Genomic DNA, 18,938 nt, shown 5'->3' with positions numbered 1-18,938 from the left:
TACCAATACTCGTTCCAGGGAATCAGCAGGAGCATGTGGATGCAAACTGGGTGCAGATTCAGGAAACAAATGGCACATTTTTATTTTTATTTTTTCCAAGCGCAAAGTGGCACAGTTTCGCCAGGAAATTAAGCCAATAGTACAACAATATTCGATATTTATGCTGACTTGCAAAAGCATATAGATCGTCCGGCCAACAGCCCAACACCATATTAGCAAGAGAGTGATGTAATATTTACATTGGTAGCTCTTAGTCTGATCTTACTTGGATGCTGATTTAACCAGCTTTTCGCTGAAGTCCCAGAGCCTCCTGCCCAAGGTTTCTTCTCTGGCCATTTCACCGGGCTTCTCCTCATTGCAGTCAAGGAAGTACTTTCCTGTCACACCCTTGAGACTCGGATGTAATGCAGCATAGCATGTAGTAGCTGCTCCCTGCAAACAAGTACCATTCATGAATGCCATATAATGCTGCCATTCATCTTCTTATTCAAATCAAAAAAAAAAATTCAAAGAATAAATTGTAACCAGAAAATCTTCTACTTGAGGGAGGCCATGGGCATAAAAAATTCAGTAACGTTTCAAATTGAACATTTCAGGTTTGACCGGTGGTCTATATTGGTTGAATACTGCCATCTCTATGATTGTAAGCTATACAATGGGAGGAAAGCTCATGTAGAGATATGCCAACCTTTGCCAACATCTTATTGCAACCACTCAAGGCTCACACTGATATAGAACAATGCTTCATTTAAATGCAAATTATTATTGATACTTGAGAGGCAAACAATTTAGGGGCCATTTGGTATTGCTTTTGTTCTCCCTTTTTTTTGTTCTCCAAAATCCAAGAAAATTTGACCTAGACTGAATGGGTGGGTTATGAAACCATTTTATTTGTTAAATTGCGCGTAAAACCTAAGAGCTTTTTATCAGCCCATGTTATTGCTTTTTTAAAGAAATGGCAGAAGTTTGCAAATGCTATCTCCAACATAAATCTCCATGATATATTGTGCAGGTGAACGAAAAAATAAAAACAGTATCAAACAGTCCCCTTGTCAGATTTTTAGTACATGCAAGAGATCTCAGTAGGGGAAGTCACTGATTAGATATTGGTAATGAAACAAACAAATATTAAAACTCCTTACCAAATCCACTTGGGGTTAGATATGTGAGGCCTTATGTGGAAAAAACAAAGTTCGCCATAGAGAGAAATGCCTTCAAATCATCTTCATTGCTCACTTTTAGCTTTGCTGTGTTCCTATTAACTTGCACTCAGGTCAGTTCTCAATGGGGCATTATCAGGCCAATAATGCAAATAACCAAAGTATCCTTATGATGTACTTCTCAAGCTATCCTCTTCTAGTTCCACTTCTAACCTTCTTTGCTATACTTGTTTGTTATCCCTCATAACTAACAAATTCACCTCAATATATTAACTCCATTATGCTCATCTTACATTCATGTGGACCTGTGCATTGTCAAACATTCTTACCACAAAATAGACTTTTGTCTGACAAAGTTTGTTGTAAAATTGAACACATTTCATCATCTATGTAATTTAATGAGAAAATTTCCAGTATATAGAATCTATTTCATCAACAAAATGAAATCCATAAAACTAGAATTTGGTGAGTGAAAGTTATGCATGTACCAGAAGTAACATGATATCTTTACTGTAGATATATGAATGTGATATTTAATGCTCAATGAGAAGCTTTTTCTAAAACCGCTCCTAAAAGTAAATCAATACTGCATTTCCACATATTTATGGATCTGAGTGTTCAGCAGCTGCGGCTGCAATGTACTCAATAAGAGATAAACTACTAAAGCTGAAAATCTAGAGGTGAACAAATTCAATTTCCATTTCAAATAATCTTTGAAATAGATGGTGAGAGAGAGAGAGAGAGAGAGAGCGCGCTTAAGGATGATGTGGATCAAATTGAATTTTATCTACAAATTTATTTATTAATGTCATGGGAAAGAACACTTTCTCGTGTCATTAGACTAGTGTACAATTGGTTGCATACCTGTGGTACACTCTTCCAAAATATGTAAGTGAATAATCTTAGAACACCTGGAAGACAACAACCAGTGTCAGGCAAAAAAACAAGGGTTATTCATGCTTAAACAAGTGGTTGCTTTATGAAGTATGATAAACTAATCAACATACTCATCAAAAGAAAAGAATGTCTCCACAGAGCTGTCACGATCAATCCCGGATGGACAGAATTTACAGTAATATTTGCACCTTCTTCCTGTCATGCAAAATGTGGAGATTTGTCTAGCATCTTCATGGAGGTCTGACAAAACTTATGCTAATGGACACCTGGGATGCAGATCAAAGGCAGAACATGCATTCCATATATGCAGCCAATATAATACACACATATGGTAAAATCATGGGGAGATAATGCCTAGATTTTTCCTTGATAAGGACAATATTTGTCAAACAGAGCACCCTGAAACGCACTATATGCCTAATCTGCACAGGCATTGAGCACTCATCCCAGCATTTACACACATTAGAGGCATGCTATATTATATTCAATCAATGAGAAATTGAACCAAACCACCCTCTCTGCATTGCACCATGTCTCATTGAGTCGCTCATCTACAGAGGTCTGTAGTAAAATCACATGAAGAACCAAAATTTCATATATCAAAAACCTTTCACGAGAAGAAATTAGTTATGGATTATGGAAATTCGCTTCTGTAGTGCACAACAGAATCTCATGCCTTGGTGGCATGGTAGTTTACTGCAATAATCATCATCCCTCTGTTGTGCATTTCTTCATATAATATGAATACAAGGGTCACAAAACAGAGAATGCACTGCAAAAACTGATTGAAATGCAGAGAAAGCCGAGTAGATGTTATTGGAAAAAGAAGCATTAGTACCTGCAAGCGTCTTGATAGCTCATTGGCATGCAATATATTTGCCAGTTTCGATTGACCATATGCTCTTTTATCAGAATATCTGATAACATAGGGGATAAGCAGAACAGTTAAGTGGATACACTTAAAAACTATTGTTTACTCCATCAAATATGCAGGTACTGCAATAAAATAGTCTAAGATATTAATTTGATTCCTCACATACTGCTAAATACAAAACAACTAAAGTATAAGCCACAACTAACAGATTTAAGCACTGACATACCCATTATTGTCATTGAGATTATCAAACTGTATTCCTTCATCATATGAACGAAGGTGTGCAATAGATGAGAGATTAACAATGCGACCTTCGATCCCCGTCTTCCTTTCTGTGTTTTTCATTTTCTCAAGAAGAAGGTTTGTCAACAAAAAGTGACCTGATGGAAAGAAATTGATCAATCCAACAAACATCAACCATTCAGGGAAATACAGCTATAGGAGGTTACCCATTAGAATGCAACAAAAATTACGATCTCCACAAAATTGCAAAGATAAGTTTTTTTAGAAAAAACAAGCTGATGGTTACTCCTAGGACGCTCAGTTTGTTTTACTAAAAGCAGATATCGTAGAATCAGATCTGGGTAATGTATGATTACCAAGATGATTGGTGGCAAAATGCATCTCTATTCCATCCTCTGAAAGTTGGTACGGACAGAACATGACACCAGCATTGTTTCTGAAATATAGAATAAGAGTGTCAAATTTTAGTTCAATGCAGATCTTAAAAAAAGTACCATGAATCATCAATGCTCAAAGACATCAAACTCTCTCCTCCAATAATTATGTAAAGACATGGTTGAATGGAAAAAAAAAAAACAATGATCTAGTTCAATGGAAACGCATTTTCATGTGATAAGGACAACAGACATTACATTAAGATGTTAAGAGGAAGATCCATCGATATGAATTTATCTACAAAGGCTCGTACAGACTTTAATGAGCTAAGATCAAGCTTCAAAACATCCACCCTGGCTGCTGGATTGCTTTCGAGGATGAGCTCTTTTGTATCATTTGCAGCCTCCATGTTCCTTGCAGCAATGATGACATGGGCTCCACGAAGTGCCAAGACTCTTGCAGTCTCTGCACCAATCCCACTTGCTCCTCCTGGATCATATATAGATACACATATAATATCAATACAGACAGTAAAAGAAAACCTATGATCTCGCTTTAAGGCATATAATCATTATACGTAAGTATTAGTAGCCATTCAAATAAGCTACTTTAAGACTTATTTTCTCAAACCATCATCTAAAAAGTATATTTCCCAAGATAAGCACAAGATAGTTGGCACCAAATTAAAGTCTAGTGGTGTAAGAGCAAAGAAGTGTTTATGGCTGCGTCCAAAACAATTATCATCGTCATGATGAATTTACAGTCATTCATCTGACCATGTCCCATAATATGAGCCTACATGATATAGTTCAAGAAGTTATTCAGAAACTAGAAAGTTGCACCAATATCTAATAATTATTCACATCAAGCAAAAAAAGCAATTATTTGGTGGGCCAACAAGGGCAAGTAACAAATTAGTTGTCAAAACCATTATTGCAAGAGGCTCCTCATCCAACCAAATTTGATCAACAAGCAGGTCTTAACCATTTAACAGACATAAGCTCTCTTCTGGCTAGGGAAAATTACAGATAGAACTAGTGGAGGCTAGGGGTGCAAATGAGCCGAGCAGCTCGCAAGCTGCTCAAGCTCAACTCAGCTCGATGAGCAAAATACTCGGCTTGAGGGCTCGGGAGCCTAGTCTAGTATATATATTTTAATAATATTATATTTATTTATACGATATATTATTAATTTAATATTTTAATATAATATTATGTTATATTTTGTTTTACCATATTTTTTAATTATAACTAGGGCTCGAATTTGAGCTCAAACTCAACCTCCAGTATGGCTCTATTAATATTTAAGTCGAGTTGAGTTCAATTTTGAGCCCAACTATTTTGAATCGAGTCAAGCTCGACCTTTAACTACTGGACTTGGCTTGACTCAATTTACCCCTAGTGGAGGCCTTAATGATGATCAAGAAAATACAACATAAGATGTTAGCTGACCGCAATTACCAAAACTTCAAACACATATCGATTGAAAATCCTAAATATTTTTCCACCAGTTGAATAATACAAACAAACTAAGAAGATAAAGTGTGAAGAAACTTAAAGATCAAAAGCAAACACATCAAAACATTCTAAAACTTAGGGTTTGTTTAGTTCGAGTATGTCAGATCTAATAATTCTATGAAATTATTTATTTGAAAAAATTAATTGCTTGGAAAAATAATTTTTATCATGTTTGGTAGGTGGAGAAATTACTCCAAAAAATATTATCGAAAAAAGATTACCATGTTAGGTTGGAGGCCATCTTATTATAGGAATTTTGCCAAATTTTTAATAATAACCTTGAATCAATAGTTCGAGTAATAATTTTTTTCTCAGTCCATTTTTTGGCCATTTATAGCCCACTTAAATAAACAATATTAATATTAGCTATTTCAAAAATTGAATTATATTTACATGAATAAATAAATATTTTTAAATTAATTATATATATTAAAAATATATTTCTTATTATAAATAAATTTTAGTATGCTTTGGTACATAAATAAATAAATAAATTATTAATAAATGCTAGGTTAGATTTATTGATAATTAATAAATATTTATTAATTATTAATTAATATTTATTAATAAATATGTTAATATATTAAATATTTTATTATCTATAAATATTATTAACCAATATATTAATAATTTTATAACGTATTAATATAATCTTGACATAACTAGTATTAATTATATAACATCATTAATACAGTATTAGTATAATATGAGTGATGGAATTTTCACCAAGAAATGGCAATTTCATATCACCTTCACTTGGTAATTCAGCATAAGAAAATAAATACCACCCTCTGGTGTTATTTGTTTTACCTTTCTGTCATAAAAATAATTGTGGATTCATTATTTATTTTACCATCCCTCTTATCTATTTTTTCATGCCAAATATGATAATATGATTGGATTTATCTTTCCATACCAAATTACACCCAACCAAATAAGCCCTCACAGTAAATCCCAAAACATAGCTTGTTGAAAAGGTGAAGATACCAAAGCAGTAATGAAATGCTACAGGAAAAAAAGACAAAATAATAACAATAATAATTCCTAAGAAGTCATTTCATGACGAAGTTATTGTAATCCGCCCAATTGCTAGCTAGCACCATATGCCTTTTATATTTACGGTTACTCAGTGAGTTACTCCGAAACTACTACAAATACTGCTGTTATTTAATAATCATTTGCTCAGCAAGCAAGAAAAGTAACCAAACAAGTGGCCAAACCCATTTTCTGCCACAGGCTAATTAAGCCAACCAATTCGACCAATAAGCAGGTTTTTAATGCATCACAAATCCTAAAACCTCCCCGTTGAAGACCAGCAACAAAGAACCAATGAGGCCTTGATGATGGTTGGTAAGAGTAAAACCAGAAAATTAAAGCAATGAATCATATGGCTTCAAGTCCGTAGAAGCAGCAAGCCCGTAAAGTGACCCAGTTGTGGTGGCTGGGTGTGTTTAAATTCAGAAAGTACAATTCTTCATAGCTATGGCAATGTATTAACGGGGAAAAAGTCAAGAAAACACCATCTGTTAAACAACAAGAAAAATAATAGGATGATAAAAGTAAACGAAACTAAACGATAAAAAATAAAAAAATAACGTACAGGCCCAACAGAGACTTTGTTTAAAAAGTGGAGTCTCCAAAAGCAGTAGAAAAATTGTACTTAAAGAAAAGACAGCAAATGACAGAACTATCCCCAGACGACGACGATACACAAGCATGGAGATTTGGCGAACCACGTAACTTTCCCAGTAAAAACAAAACAGAAACATTTTCCCTTAGATTCTGTCTATTCTGTACTTTCCTTTTGTTTTCTTTATGAAAGCGACTGGCTTGCGGAAAAAATAACAGACTCAATGATAGTTGGGAAAAAAAAAAACGGTACATGAATTTCCCTTCATAACCGAAACAAGAGCGATGACCAAAATCCAGAAAGAATCCATATCAAGAATCCATGAGAACAACATGCCAAGAACTCTCATAGTGATCTTAAGGGTATTAAACCCAAAAAAAAATTAAAAGAGCCCAATGACTGAGCTAAAAAACCACCCACAAAAAAAAAAAAAAAAAAGAAGTAAAAAAATCCCCATCATCTTTCAAGAATTCGGAAGAGAAAGAGAACAAGAAAGAAAGGAAGAGAGAAAAGAATGAAGAGACCAGTGACGATGGCAGTGAGATTGCTGGCGTCGATGCCGTCTGTGACCTGCTCCGCTGTGGAAGCGGATCCGAATCCACTAGGCCCCGGCCACCCCGTCACCAGCGAGAAGATGCCCATCTCTATATCTCGCAACCAAGAGAACAGAAGCGAGTGCGAGACAAAGCCCACTTCCAATCAAGTATCCTGGCGCCCCTTTATAAGGTAAAGAAAAGAAAGGCAAAAGAGAGAGGGGGAGGAGGTGGAGCGCAGAAGAAGAACTGGAGAAGTAATTTATGGTTGGGAATCTGATGGCTATCTGGTTTAAAACGGAGAGGTCGTGGGGGTGGGGGGAAAGAATTAATGCGCGACGGTGGGAGCTTGATGGGTGAGAGAAGGTTGCGTCGTAAGGACCAGGCAACGCGAAGGTTAAGGCTTTAAACCGGTCAAGAAAATTTCCCGAGTTTTATTAATTATTATTACTTGATAGATAGATTTGGTTAGTGTTTGTTGAACGACGTCTATCTATGAAAAGGGCTGGAGGTTTATGAAAAGGACTCGAGGTTTATCTTGTGGCGGCCAAATTCTTCGTGCATCACGAATAGTATAGAAAATCTGACGTGGAGTACACCATCTTATTTGAATGATTCACGTAATAATCATTTTTCAATGTACATTTCATATTTATAATTAATTTTTTTATTTAAAAATTTTATATAATAAAAATATTTTTATTTTTTTAAAAATTATAATATTTTATATTCATATTATGACATTTTGTGTGTAGAAAATCATAAATTTTATTCACTAAATATCATAATATAACTCAGGATGTCATATATGCACAGAATGTTATAATTTTTTTCAAAGAACAGGAGTATTTTTGTCATTCAAAATTTTCATACGAAAAAATAAAGCTGCAGACATTAAGTGTGCATTGAAAAGTGGTTGGACAAAAATATTCAATTCATATTATAATATCTTAGATCATATTATGATATTCTGGATCATATTATGTCATAGATATTAAATATATATTGAAAAATAATGACTATGTGGATCAAATGGATAAGATGGTATGTTTCATATTGAATTTTCTCTTCCTGAGAATGAGAGTTGCCTCTGGCACACGATGGGGCTTCCAGACTAGGGACCATTATGGTCCCCGATACATGAGCCCTTGCCAAGGATCCAAATCTTTAAAGCCCACCATGTTCGGCAGGTGGGCCTCAAGTGGACGTTTCCCATGTAGTTATGGATGGATCTAAACGGTGCTTAAATTGAATTGGGTGAGGAACCCTTCGTTAGGATTTGCAAGTAAATATCACTCTAAAATTTTTTTATCAAAAAAAAAAAATTCATTCTCAAATTAAAAGATTAGGTGGCGCTTTCACCTCCCTTACCATCCAAAAAAAAAAAAAAAAAAAAGGTTTTGCCATCATCAACCCGTCAATCATCATTATTATTTTCCTTTGCTCCTTTATAGGATTTTCTGGCTGTAGCACGTAGGAAGATTGTTTCTTTACTCATGAACTTAACTTTTACATGACATTTAAATATGCATCTGGTCTGATGATAAAAAGACTATAAAAATGTGGCACGATCAGATCCGTCCAACTCATGATTTATGTGGCAGTTTATATATGTCCAAAGACTCTTCAAGGCATTTTGGTCAAAGCCCTTTAATCAACCTAAGCGATGGAACGAGTAGATTAGAAGTGGCCGACCGTTGGAGTTAAAATCTTTTAGCTCGGCTTGGTAGTTTGGCAATCACTTCATCCGATGTGCATGAGGTCTTGATAATTTTGTTACATGCCAGGTGATTGTGGCACATTCTTGGATTATTATGCTATGTTAGCAGATTGTTAAAATAGGACCTTGAGTTTGTTGGGGTTTGATTCATTGAAGAATCAAGATTCTAATTATAAATAGACCCAGAGATCCTCCATAAATGGTAATGAATCAATCAATCCTCAATCCTTCCAGAGCATCTATAATACCGGTATTATTGCAACTATCCTCCTGATTCCTTATTCTGCCTTATTTCCCACTAAAAACCTTCTTTGACTTAAGCGTCAAAGGCCCAGCTGGCGTCAAGTTGACAATTTTAAGATCAAAGATTAGCAACTAGATCAAGGTCTTGCAAGGACAAATGATTGAAACAGGAGATAATTTTGAGATATGGATAAATCTTTGTTCACCAAGAAAATTATAGAGAACACCCCACCAAAGGAGTTTAAAATATCTTAATTTAAGCCCTGTGATGGTACCAAAGATCCGATGCCTTGGAAACCATGATATGTCGGACTTTCTTGGCCATGATTAGAAAAGCATCTCGACTCTAGTAGTTGAGCCTTCGACCAGACTCGATTCGCTCTTTCAACTAGATTGCCAATTTGTCCACCAGTAAAAGATGAAGAAAAGCATCGACCAATTTATTTGCCATCAAATAGAAGAAAGATGAGTCCTTCCGAAACTATATTAGCTAGTTCAATATCGAGGCATTAGAGGACCACGAGCTGGATCACTCCATCATGATGTTGTGATGATAATGGGCTAAAAAGATCTTCTCTTTAAAGAAGAGGCCCCTAAAGGACTTAGCCAAGCTCTTGACTCGAGTAAACAAGCGCATTAGTTGAGGAGATCGTTACTATCTGAAAGAAAGTCATGGGAAAAGATAGCAACAGCGTGAAAAGCATGAGGAGAAGAATGAACCGAGAAAGAGATATAATTGAGAAGAGTAGAGCACCATGGAACTTGGAGTCTGCATTGGAGGATAGAGGAGTACACTCTATCTAAACTCACTAAGGATCCAAATCTTCATGGAGGTCTAAGATCAAGGCTACGTGCACTACCCCAAAATATGAGGAATTTTTTTGAGAAGAGGAATACAAGTATTGTTAATTCCATAAAGGTCATGAGAATAGCATAGAGGAGTGTATATAGCTAAAAGAGGAGATCGAGATTTTTATCCAACAAGGGCATCTCGGCCGACACGTTGATGGGAGGAATGCTAGTCAGGGCAAGAGAACCCCTGAAAGCTAAGACGAAAATGGATTGCTTGATGGGATAATTGTTGCTGTTTCTAGAGGATGTGACGATAAATGACTATGATGATGAGGCACAATCAGATTCAGCTAGCTCATGATCTATGTGACGGCCTAAGCATATCCAAAAATTTTTTAAGACATTTTGGTCAGAACCCTTCAGTTAACCTAGAGGATGGGATTAATAGATCAAAAGTGGTTAACCTTCAGAGCTGAAGCCTCTTAGCTCAGCCTGACAGCTAGACAATCATCCTAAGCTAAACAAGACCTTCCAATAGTAGGGACAACTCAATCCTTTTGCCCAAATACACACAAGGTCTCGATAATTCCGCTACATGCCAAATGGTTGTGGCATATATCTAGGTTGTTACACCATATCAACATGTTGATATTGTACAATTCAGCCTTTGTTAGGATACGATCTACCGAAGATTTGAGATCTTAACTATAAATAGGCTTGGAACCTCTCCATAAAAGATAATTAATTAATCAATCCTCAATCCCTCTAGAGCATCTCTAACATCAGCATTATTGCAACTATCCTCTTGATTCCATCTTTTTCCGTACTTCTTACCAAAGATTCTTTTTAACTTAAGTAGCTCGGTTGGAGCCAATCCAGTGAGCTCTCTAACCTTCTCTTGTTGCTCTATAGATCAACCATGGTGGTCTGCATTGGCATCCCAGGATTGGGGGCAACAAACACCCATGTGTCTATATATATAGGAGGCTCCTATAAACACTGCACCATGCATAACCAATGACCGCACAGAGCCTACACCAATTTTGGTCCTATAATCAAATTTACATGTTGATAGAAAATTTTCATCTCACATGCAATACAAGTGTAGGAACACTGAATAAAGGTGACCTTGATTAATTGTCCTAGTTTCTTATTCATTTTTAAAAAATAAATCCCTCAATTGACCGTCTATTTGCCTTATTTGTGATGAAAACTCTTTAACTATTCTCAGTCTTCTATTGTCACTCCAAAGCTGGAAAGGAACAAAGTGACAATAGCAAAGGTAATATTGTGACCATCACGTCATAACTTCTTGAGTTTTACTACGATGCTCCAGAAGATATTTATTAATTTTTTTTATTTTTTTAATATATTTTTGATCATTAGATTAAGTATGGATCATTTATATTTCAATTGGATGAGAGGTTCATGTACATGACTGGTGTAGTAAATATTTTAAAGATAAAAAATTTTTCTTTTTTTTCTTAAAATTATCTCGTCTGAGTCACTGAAAGTTGAGGAGCGAGAGGGGATGGCAGTGGGCGGTGTGGTGCGGAGAAGCAACGAGCGGTGGTGGCACGGGAAGGTGCAGGGGGAGGGAGGGCGGAGTAGTAGAGGGACGACCACCATCGGGGGAGGGGAGAGGGGGAGTGCAGGGGTGGCAGGGGCACAGTGGACGAGGGAGGGGAGCACGGTGGTGGAGCCATGAGGAGAGGGGAGCACCAACAAAGACTTGGGGGCTGCAGGAGGAGGGCGAGCGCAGGACGCATTGTGGTGGAGAAGACGAGAGAAAGGGTGGGTCGCAGTACTAGCACCGATGAGGGAGAGAGGGGAGGGAAGACAGTCAGGGGGCATGAGGCGTGCATGGGGTTGCTGGTGCAAGGCGCACTATGGTGGAGAAGATGGCGAACGACGGGGAGGGGGGAGCGTGGTGCCGGGGTGCGGGGAGGGGGTGGCGTGAGGCACGCTACGATGGAGGAGACTCGAGGGAGGGATGGAGCGGCACGAGCACAGGAGAGGGTGGGGGAAGAGGGGGTTTTGTGGCGGCATGAGTATCGATGAGCGGAGGGAAGACCGTTGGAAAGGAGGCCGGCACAAGCAGGTGAGGCAGTGGAGGCCAGGCTGGCACAAACGTCGGTGAGGGGAGGAAAGATTGTCGATCGGGAACGGGGGGTTGGGAGGCGTGGCGCGGAGGTCGGACGAATAGAAGGAGAAAGCAGATATCTAAAATATTTTTTATAATAAAATATAATAATGGAGCATCGTAGCAAAATCTTTGCTTTTTCTATTGTGCAGGAATATCATGTACTCGGCATTTTAGATTTGAGACCACAAGTGAGGAATTCGATAAGGATTAGGAGGCATAAAAGTACTCGGAATTTTAGATTTGGGACCACAAGTGAGGAACTCGACAAGAATTAGGTGGCATAAAAGTTGGCCATGATAGCATTACGCATGGTATATTGTCGTTGAATTAAGAATAAACCTTTCGTGGGACCACAAAGGTTCATGTGGTAGGTTGCCGACTCTTATCACCTTATCATTCTCTTTTTTTCTTTTTTTATTACATGCTGTTCATTCTAAGAAGTATTATAGAAAATATATGAAATAATATATATATATATATATATATATATATATATATATATATATAATGGAACCACAGGAAAAATAAAATTACAAAAAAATAAACTAATTAAAAAAAAATTGTATTGAAGAGTAAGCTTAAGATGGAAAAATGGTGAAATAGACTCAAAAAAAACTTACTTGTAATTTAGATGCCAATCAAAATATATATATATTATATATATATATATATTAAAATATTTTTTTCTATGATGTGTGTGATATAATTAAATATGATGTGATAAAAATAAAATAAATAGAATCTAGATCGGGAGGCGGATAAACCACTGCTCTAAAGGAGATTTCAGCTCCTTCTCGTGCGAAGATCTAAGCTGCACATCCTCCTCCAAAGTACAATCTGGAAGCCAAGCACTCCAACATCCGTCGGTGGTACGATCTCGAACGAACATCGATCAATTTCATCCTTAGCTCAATCAACAAAATGAACGAAAGAGAGAGAGAGCATGAAGAGAGAATTTTTGAAGATAGGAGAGAATTTTTTGAAGATAGGAAGACTCTTGATATTTTTTTTCATTCGAAAATTGAGAAAGGAGGGCACCTTTTATAGGCACAGACGACCGCAGAAGCTCCATGTGCGAGAACGGCATGCGGAACTGCCGTCTGCGTGCGGAGAATTCACAAAACGGCTGCACGGAACGTTGCCGTGCAATCCTCTCATAGAACGATCGAACAGTGGAATGTTCATATGCACTCGATGTGGATGTCCACGCATGTTCGACATTCCATGCGAGAGGAGGAGATTTAAAACTCCAGAAAGATTCCAAAAAGCCAACAATCCCCCACAAGTTTCAAAACTCACAAAATATTTAAATTCAGTAAATATTTAAAAACTTTGATTGGGCTTTTACTGTGCTTAGTACAAATACTTTCTAAATTTGAACTTATATTTAGTATAAAATATACACAGTATGAAGATAATTTGATCAAATGTGGGTTAGCGCTATTTAGGCCATACACTTATCTTGATTTTTATGAGAGTTACTAGGGATTCGTCCTAATCCCATAGTCGACACCTCATGACTACTCCCACTAAGATAGATCCTTCAAGGGTACGTGGAACGGAATCGTACCTTGCTGAATTTTTAGCCTTGGATCTATTAAGAGCTACGCTCAGCCTAACCGTTACATATAGAGTATTACACCATAGGGATAGGTTGGAGACAGAATAAAAAAAAAATGGTGCTCCCAGACGTTACCTCAGAGGTCGTTTTTCTTTAAACCTGGACCTTGGAATCTTCAATAGCAAAGGTAGAGGTCCACTCTAGTGACTAATATACGGGCTTAAGCCCCGTCTCCCTCGATGTCTCAAATACCAAAGTCTTTGAAAGATTTTTGATTAAAAAATCAGATAAATTATTCTTTGATCTTATAAATTGAAGTGATATCATATTTTTCATTTTATTTCTCACAGTTTTATATCTGATCAGAATATGATTGTTCATCTTTTAATTTGATGTCGGCTGATTTAACAGATCTATTAGAGCTCTACAATCATAATTTATTAGTACTACAGATATTTTGAATGGAAGAATTTCAATATCATTAATTAAATCTTTTAGCCACTGTGCTTCAGTGCAAATGGTGTCAAAAGCAGTTAATTCAGACTTTAACATGCTTCTTATTATTGTTTGTTTACATGAACCCCAAGATACTGCATCTCCTCCAAACATGAAGAGATAACCTATGATAGACTTAACATCTAAATTATCTGTCATCTAGTTAGTATCACTATATCCTTCTAGTATTTCTGGATAACCGGAGAACAAGAAAGAGTAATCTAGAGTTTCCTTCAGATATCTAAAGACTCTTTCAAGGACTTTCTAATATTCTTCACTAGGATTGCTAGAATACTGACTTAGCTTGTCTACTGCATAAGCTATATCAGTACAGGTTCTATTTGCTGCATGTAACAGTGATCCTATCCTTTGGGAATACTCTAACTATCTTATAGGTTCTCCTAAATTCTTAGTTAAATGTGAACTATGATCATATGGGGTAGAGATAGGATTTAGATCAAAATATTTAAATTTTTTAAATATTTTTTTTATTGAATGTGTTAGGTTTATGGCTATTTCATTATTTATTCTTTTAAGTTTCATTCCTAAGATTATATCAGCTTCTCCTAAATCTTTCATATAAAAATTATTTGACAAATAATCTTTAGTTTTTTGTATTATTTTTAGTGATGTTCCAAATAATAGAATATCATCTACATACAAGCATAAAATGATAAAATTTGAGTTATTTCTTTTATAATACACACATTTATCATGTTTGTTAATCCTAAAGTTATTACCTAAGATAATTTCATCAAATTTAACATGCCATTGTCTAGGAGCTAATTTTAATCCATAAAGTGATTTAATTAATTTACATATCTTATATTCTTATCCTTTGACTATAAAACCTTGAGGTTGGTTAATATAATTTTTTTTTTCTAATTCTCCATTTAAGAATGCAGTTTTTATATCCATTTGATGAATCATTAATTTATGAACTGATGCTAATACTACCAAGATTTTTAAGGTGGTTATCCTAACTATAGGAGTATAGGTATCAAAATAATCTATATCTTTTTTTTGGCTGTATCCTTTAGCTACAAACCTAGTTTTATATCTTTCTACTGTTCCATCTGGTCTTAATTTCTTTTTGAAAATCTATTTAGTTTCTATTGCTTTATTTTCAGGAGATAAATCTGATAAAATCTAAATTTTATTCTCTAGAATTGATTGAATTTTACTATTTATAACTTTCTTCCAATATGATGAATCTGATGATGATATAGCTTCATCATATGTGCAAAGATCACCCTCTATAAGATATGTAAAGAATTTTTCTCCAAAATTCTTTTCAGTTCTGATCCTTTTACTTCTTCTTAATTTAGTTTCAATTTCAAGTTCTAAATCCATAGATCTAGAAGAAGATGGTTCACATTCTAGAGATCTTAAAATTTTAGTTTTAAAAAGAAATATATCTTCAAAGAAAGAAGCATCTCTAGCTTCTAGGACTGAATTATAACTTATATCACTAATATCTGATTTAATCACTAAGAACCTATAGGCATTACTATTTTGGACATAGTCAATAAGACTGCATCTATAGTTTTAGATCCTAGCTTTCTCTTTTTGGATTCAGAAATATTCATTTTAGTTAGACACCTCCATACCTTGAGAAAATTTAAGTTAGGAGCTCTACCTTTTCAAAATTCATAAGGGGTCTTACCACTATCCTTAATAGAAATTCTATTTAGGATGAAGCAAGAAGATAGAAGAGCTTCTCCCCATAAGTTCTTAGGTAGACCTAAGCTAATCAACATAGCGTTCACCATATCCAAAAAGATATGATTTTTATGCTTAGCCACACTATTGGACTGTGGAGAGTAAGGAGCAGTTACTTCATGAATTATTCCATGTTCTTGATAGAACAGAAAAAAATTATTTGAATTATACTCCCATCCTCTATCAGTCTTAAAAATCTTAATTTTCTTTTCTTGTTGAGTTTCTACCTCACTCTTATAAATTTTGAATTTATTAAAGGTTTCATCCTTAGATTTCATTAGGTATTAGTAGCAGTATCTCGAATAATCATCTATAAAGATTATTATATACCTATTGCCACCATGGATTGCAGTTTTGAAAGAGTCACATATATCACTATGTATCAATTTTAAGATTGAAGAATTTCTTTCAATTGATTTGAATGATTTTCTTGATTGTTTAGATTCAGCACATATTTCATATTTAGATATATCTAAGATTGATTTGGGAATTAGCTTTAAATCTATTATATGTTTGATTTTTCTTAAGTATACATGACTTAATCTATCATGCCATAAATTTTGATTAGATTTATTCACAAAATAAACTTGATTCTCATTTTATTAATAAAATAATTTATTATATTTAATTTGAATAAGTCTTCACTTACATATCTTCTTCCTATGAAAGTATTATTCTTAGTTATTACAGTTTTATTACAATCAAGGATAATTTTATATCCCTTCTGAACAGCTGAGACCCACTGACTAGGTTCTTCCTAAGGTCTGGAACATACAATACATCCGTCAAGGTGAGAACTTTTTCAAAAGTCATCTTCAAATTAATTCGTCCTTGTCCTTTGATCCTGACGGCTGTATTGTTTCCAAAGATTACACCTTCTTTGCTTGAGTTTTGAATAGTAGTGAAGCAGAAGCGGTCAAAATAAATATGAATATTAGCTTCTGAATTCAACCACCAATCAAGATTAGAGGAAGTAATATTAACTTCAGTGTTAAAGCTTACTAATCTAAAGGTGGTATCTTCTGGACCTTCAACTACATGAGCTTGAGGTCCTAAGGAATCAGAAGATTTGCGAAAGGGCTCCTTTCTGTGACAACAATCTCTCACAAGATTATTAGTCCTTCTGCATACAAAGCAAAATTTATTATTTGGACCTTGGGTAGGTTTGATGGATTTAGTGTTATTGACCTTGAAATTTTTTTCTTTAGGCTTGAACTTATTTGAGTAGGATCGATTAAGATGGTTTATCTGGTATTGTTGGTTTGATTGAAAATTAGATTTTTGATTTGGATTTGGTAAGGGTTAGGTTAGCTTGAACATCTGAAACTCTGGTTTGTTGGATTTTGGACCTATGTTGGTCTTTTCTCCTAATTAAATTGAGAAATTGAGTTAGGATTAGTTCTCCTTGCTTGTGGAACTGATCTTTAGCAAAGCCATCCCAAGAAAGAGGCAATTTATCAAGAAGGCTCGAGACCTTAAATTCTTCAGAGAGAGATGTTCCATTGGTTTGAGGCTTCCTAAGATATTCTTGAAATTGATGAAATTGATCATTTATAAGTTTATCATCTACCATAATATATCTAAGAAATGATGTGATTTTAAATCGCTCAACACCAACATCATCTAGGCCATACTCAAACTCTAGGTTATCCCATAATTTTTTTGCACTCTTTGTAGATAAATAAACATCATAAAGTGAATCACTAAGGACATTTAGAATTCTACCCTTACAAAGATAGTCTTCTTCAGGGGTGGTAGGAGAGGTTGAACTAGAGGAGGCGGAGGATTGATCAATAATTGACCAGAGCCCCAAAGTGGTTAGCCAAAATTTTATTTGGCTTTGCCACCTCTTAAAGTTGGCTCCATAAAACTTATCGGGTTTAAGACTAAAGGTTTCATTTCTAAGAGTAGCCATTTGGTCCAAATAAGGTTCAGAGAGAAAAATTGGTATTAAAAAAAAATTATTAGTTTTTTTTAAACTAGTGGGCTTAATAAGTTTTATTAAGGTTGAGCATGCAGCAATACAAGTTCTGAGGGATCTTTAATTAATTTGTACAATATAAAACTATAAAAAATAATGCTGGTCAATTAAAAATAATATATAAATATATAAAAAATATAAGTCCTAAATATATACAAACAATTATATTAAATATGCATGTACTACAAAAATATTTTTCAGAATCTCCTTTAGACTGTTATAGAAAATATATGAAATAATATATATATATATATATATATATATATATATATATATATATATATAATGTAACCATAGGAAAAATGAAATTACAGAAAAATAAACTAATTAAAAAAAATTATATTGAAGAGTAAGCTTAAGATGAAAAAATGGTAAAATAGGCTCAAAAAAAATTTATTTGTAATTTAGATGTCAATCAAAAAAAAAAAATATATATATTAAAATATTTTTTTTGTGATGTGTGTTATACAATTAAATATAATGTGATAAAAATAAAATAAATAGAACCTAGATCGGAAGGCGGATAAACTATTGCCCTAAAGGAGATTCCGACCCCTTTTCGTACGAAGATCTGAGCCGCACACCCTCTTCCAAAGTATAATCTGGAAGCCAAGCACTCCAACATCCGTCGGTAGCACGATCTCGAATGGATGCCGATCAACTTCGTCCTCGACCCAATCAACAAAATAAACGAAAGAAAGAGAGCACGAAGAGAGAGAATTTTTGAAGATAGGAGAAAATTTTTTAAAGATAGAAAGACTCTCGATATTTTTTTCATTCAGAAACTAAGAAAAGGAGAGCGCCTTTATAGATGCAGACAACCGCGGAAGCTCTATGTACGAGAATGATATATGGAACTATCGTCCACATACGGAGAGTTCGTGAAATGATAGTGGAACGGCCGCACGGAACGTTACCGCGTGATCCTCTCATAGAACGGCCAAACGGTGGAATGTCCACGCACATTTTACATGGATGTCTATGCACATTCGACATTCGATGTGAGAGAAGAAGTTTTGAAACTCCGAAAAGGTCCCGAAAAGTCAACA

At 35.1% G+C, this 18,938-nt stretch overlaps 1 protein-coding gene across 1 annotated transcript; it reads right to left on the bottom strand.

Moving 5' to 3' along the window:
- Positions 1–57: 57 nt before the first annotated feature.
- Positions 58–7,611, bottom strand: LOC105044453 (short-chain dehydrogenase TIC 32 B, chloroplastic). The gene is made up of 8 exons (XM_010922364.4): positions 7,221–7,611; positions 3,807–4,038; positions 3,531–3,610; positions 3,158–3,311; positions 2,896–2,974; positions 2,168–2,252; positions 2,025–2,071; positions 58–432 (listed from the first exon to the last, which is right to left on the bottom strand). Exons 1-8 carry the CDS (start codon positions 7,336–7,338, stop codon positions 262–264), a joined length of 966 nt encoding a protein of 321 aa, XP_010920666.1. The 5' UTR covers positions 7,339–7,611; the 3' UTR covers positions 58–261.
- Between the last annotated feature and the right edge of the window lie 11,327 nt (positions 7,612–18,938).

The sequence above is a fragment of the Elaeis guineensis genome, chromosome 5 (assembly GCF_000442705.2).
Source record: "Elaeis guineensis isolate ETL-2024a chromosome 5, EG11, whole genome shotgun sequence".
Lineage (NCBI taxonomy): Eukaryota > Viridiplantae > Streptophyta > Magnoliopsida > Arecales > Arecaceae > Elaeis > Elaeis guineensis.
The sequence above is the reverse complement of the archived record's forward strand: the minus strand, read 5'-3'. Positions and strand labels throughout refer to the sequence as shown.

Coding starts and splice junctions, on each gene's coding strand:
- LOC105044453 (XM_010922364.4), bottom strand. CDS start 7,338: ATGGGCATCTTCTCGCTGGTGACGGGGTGGCCGGGGCCTAGTGGATTC. Junction 4,039..7,220: donor TCTCACTGCCATCGTCACTG/GTCTCTTCATTC, acceptor TATATGATCCAG/GAGGAGCAAGTGGGATTGGT. Junction 2,975..3,157: donor AATCTCAATGACAATAATGG/GTATGTCAGTGC, acceptor CTATGTTATCAG/ATATTCTGATAAAAGAGCAT.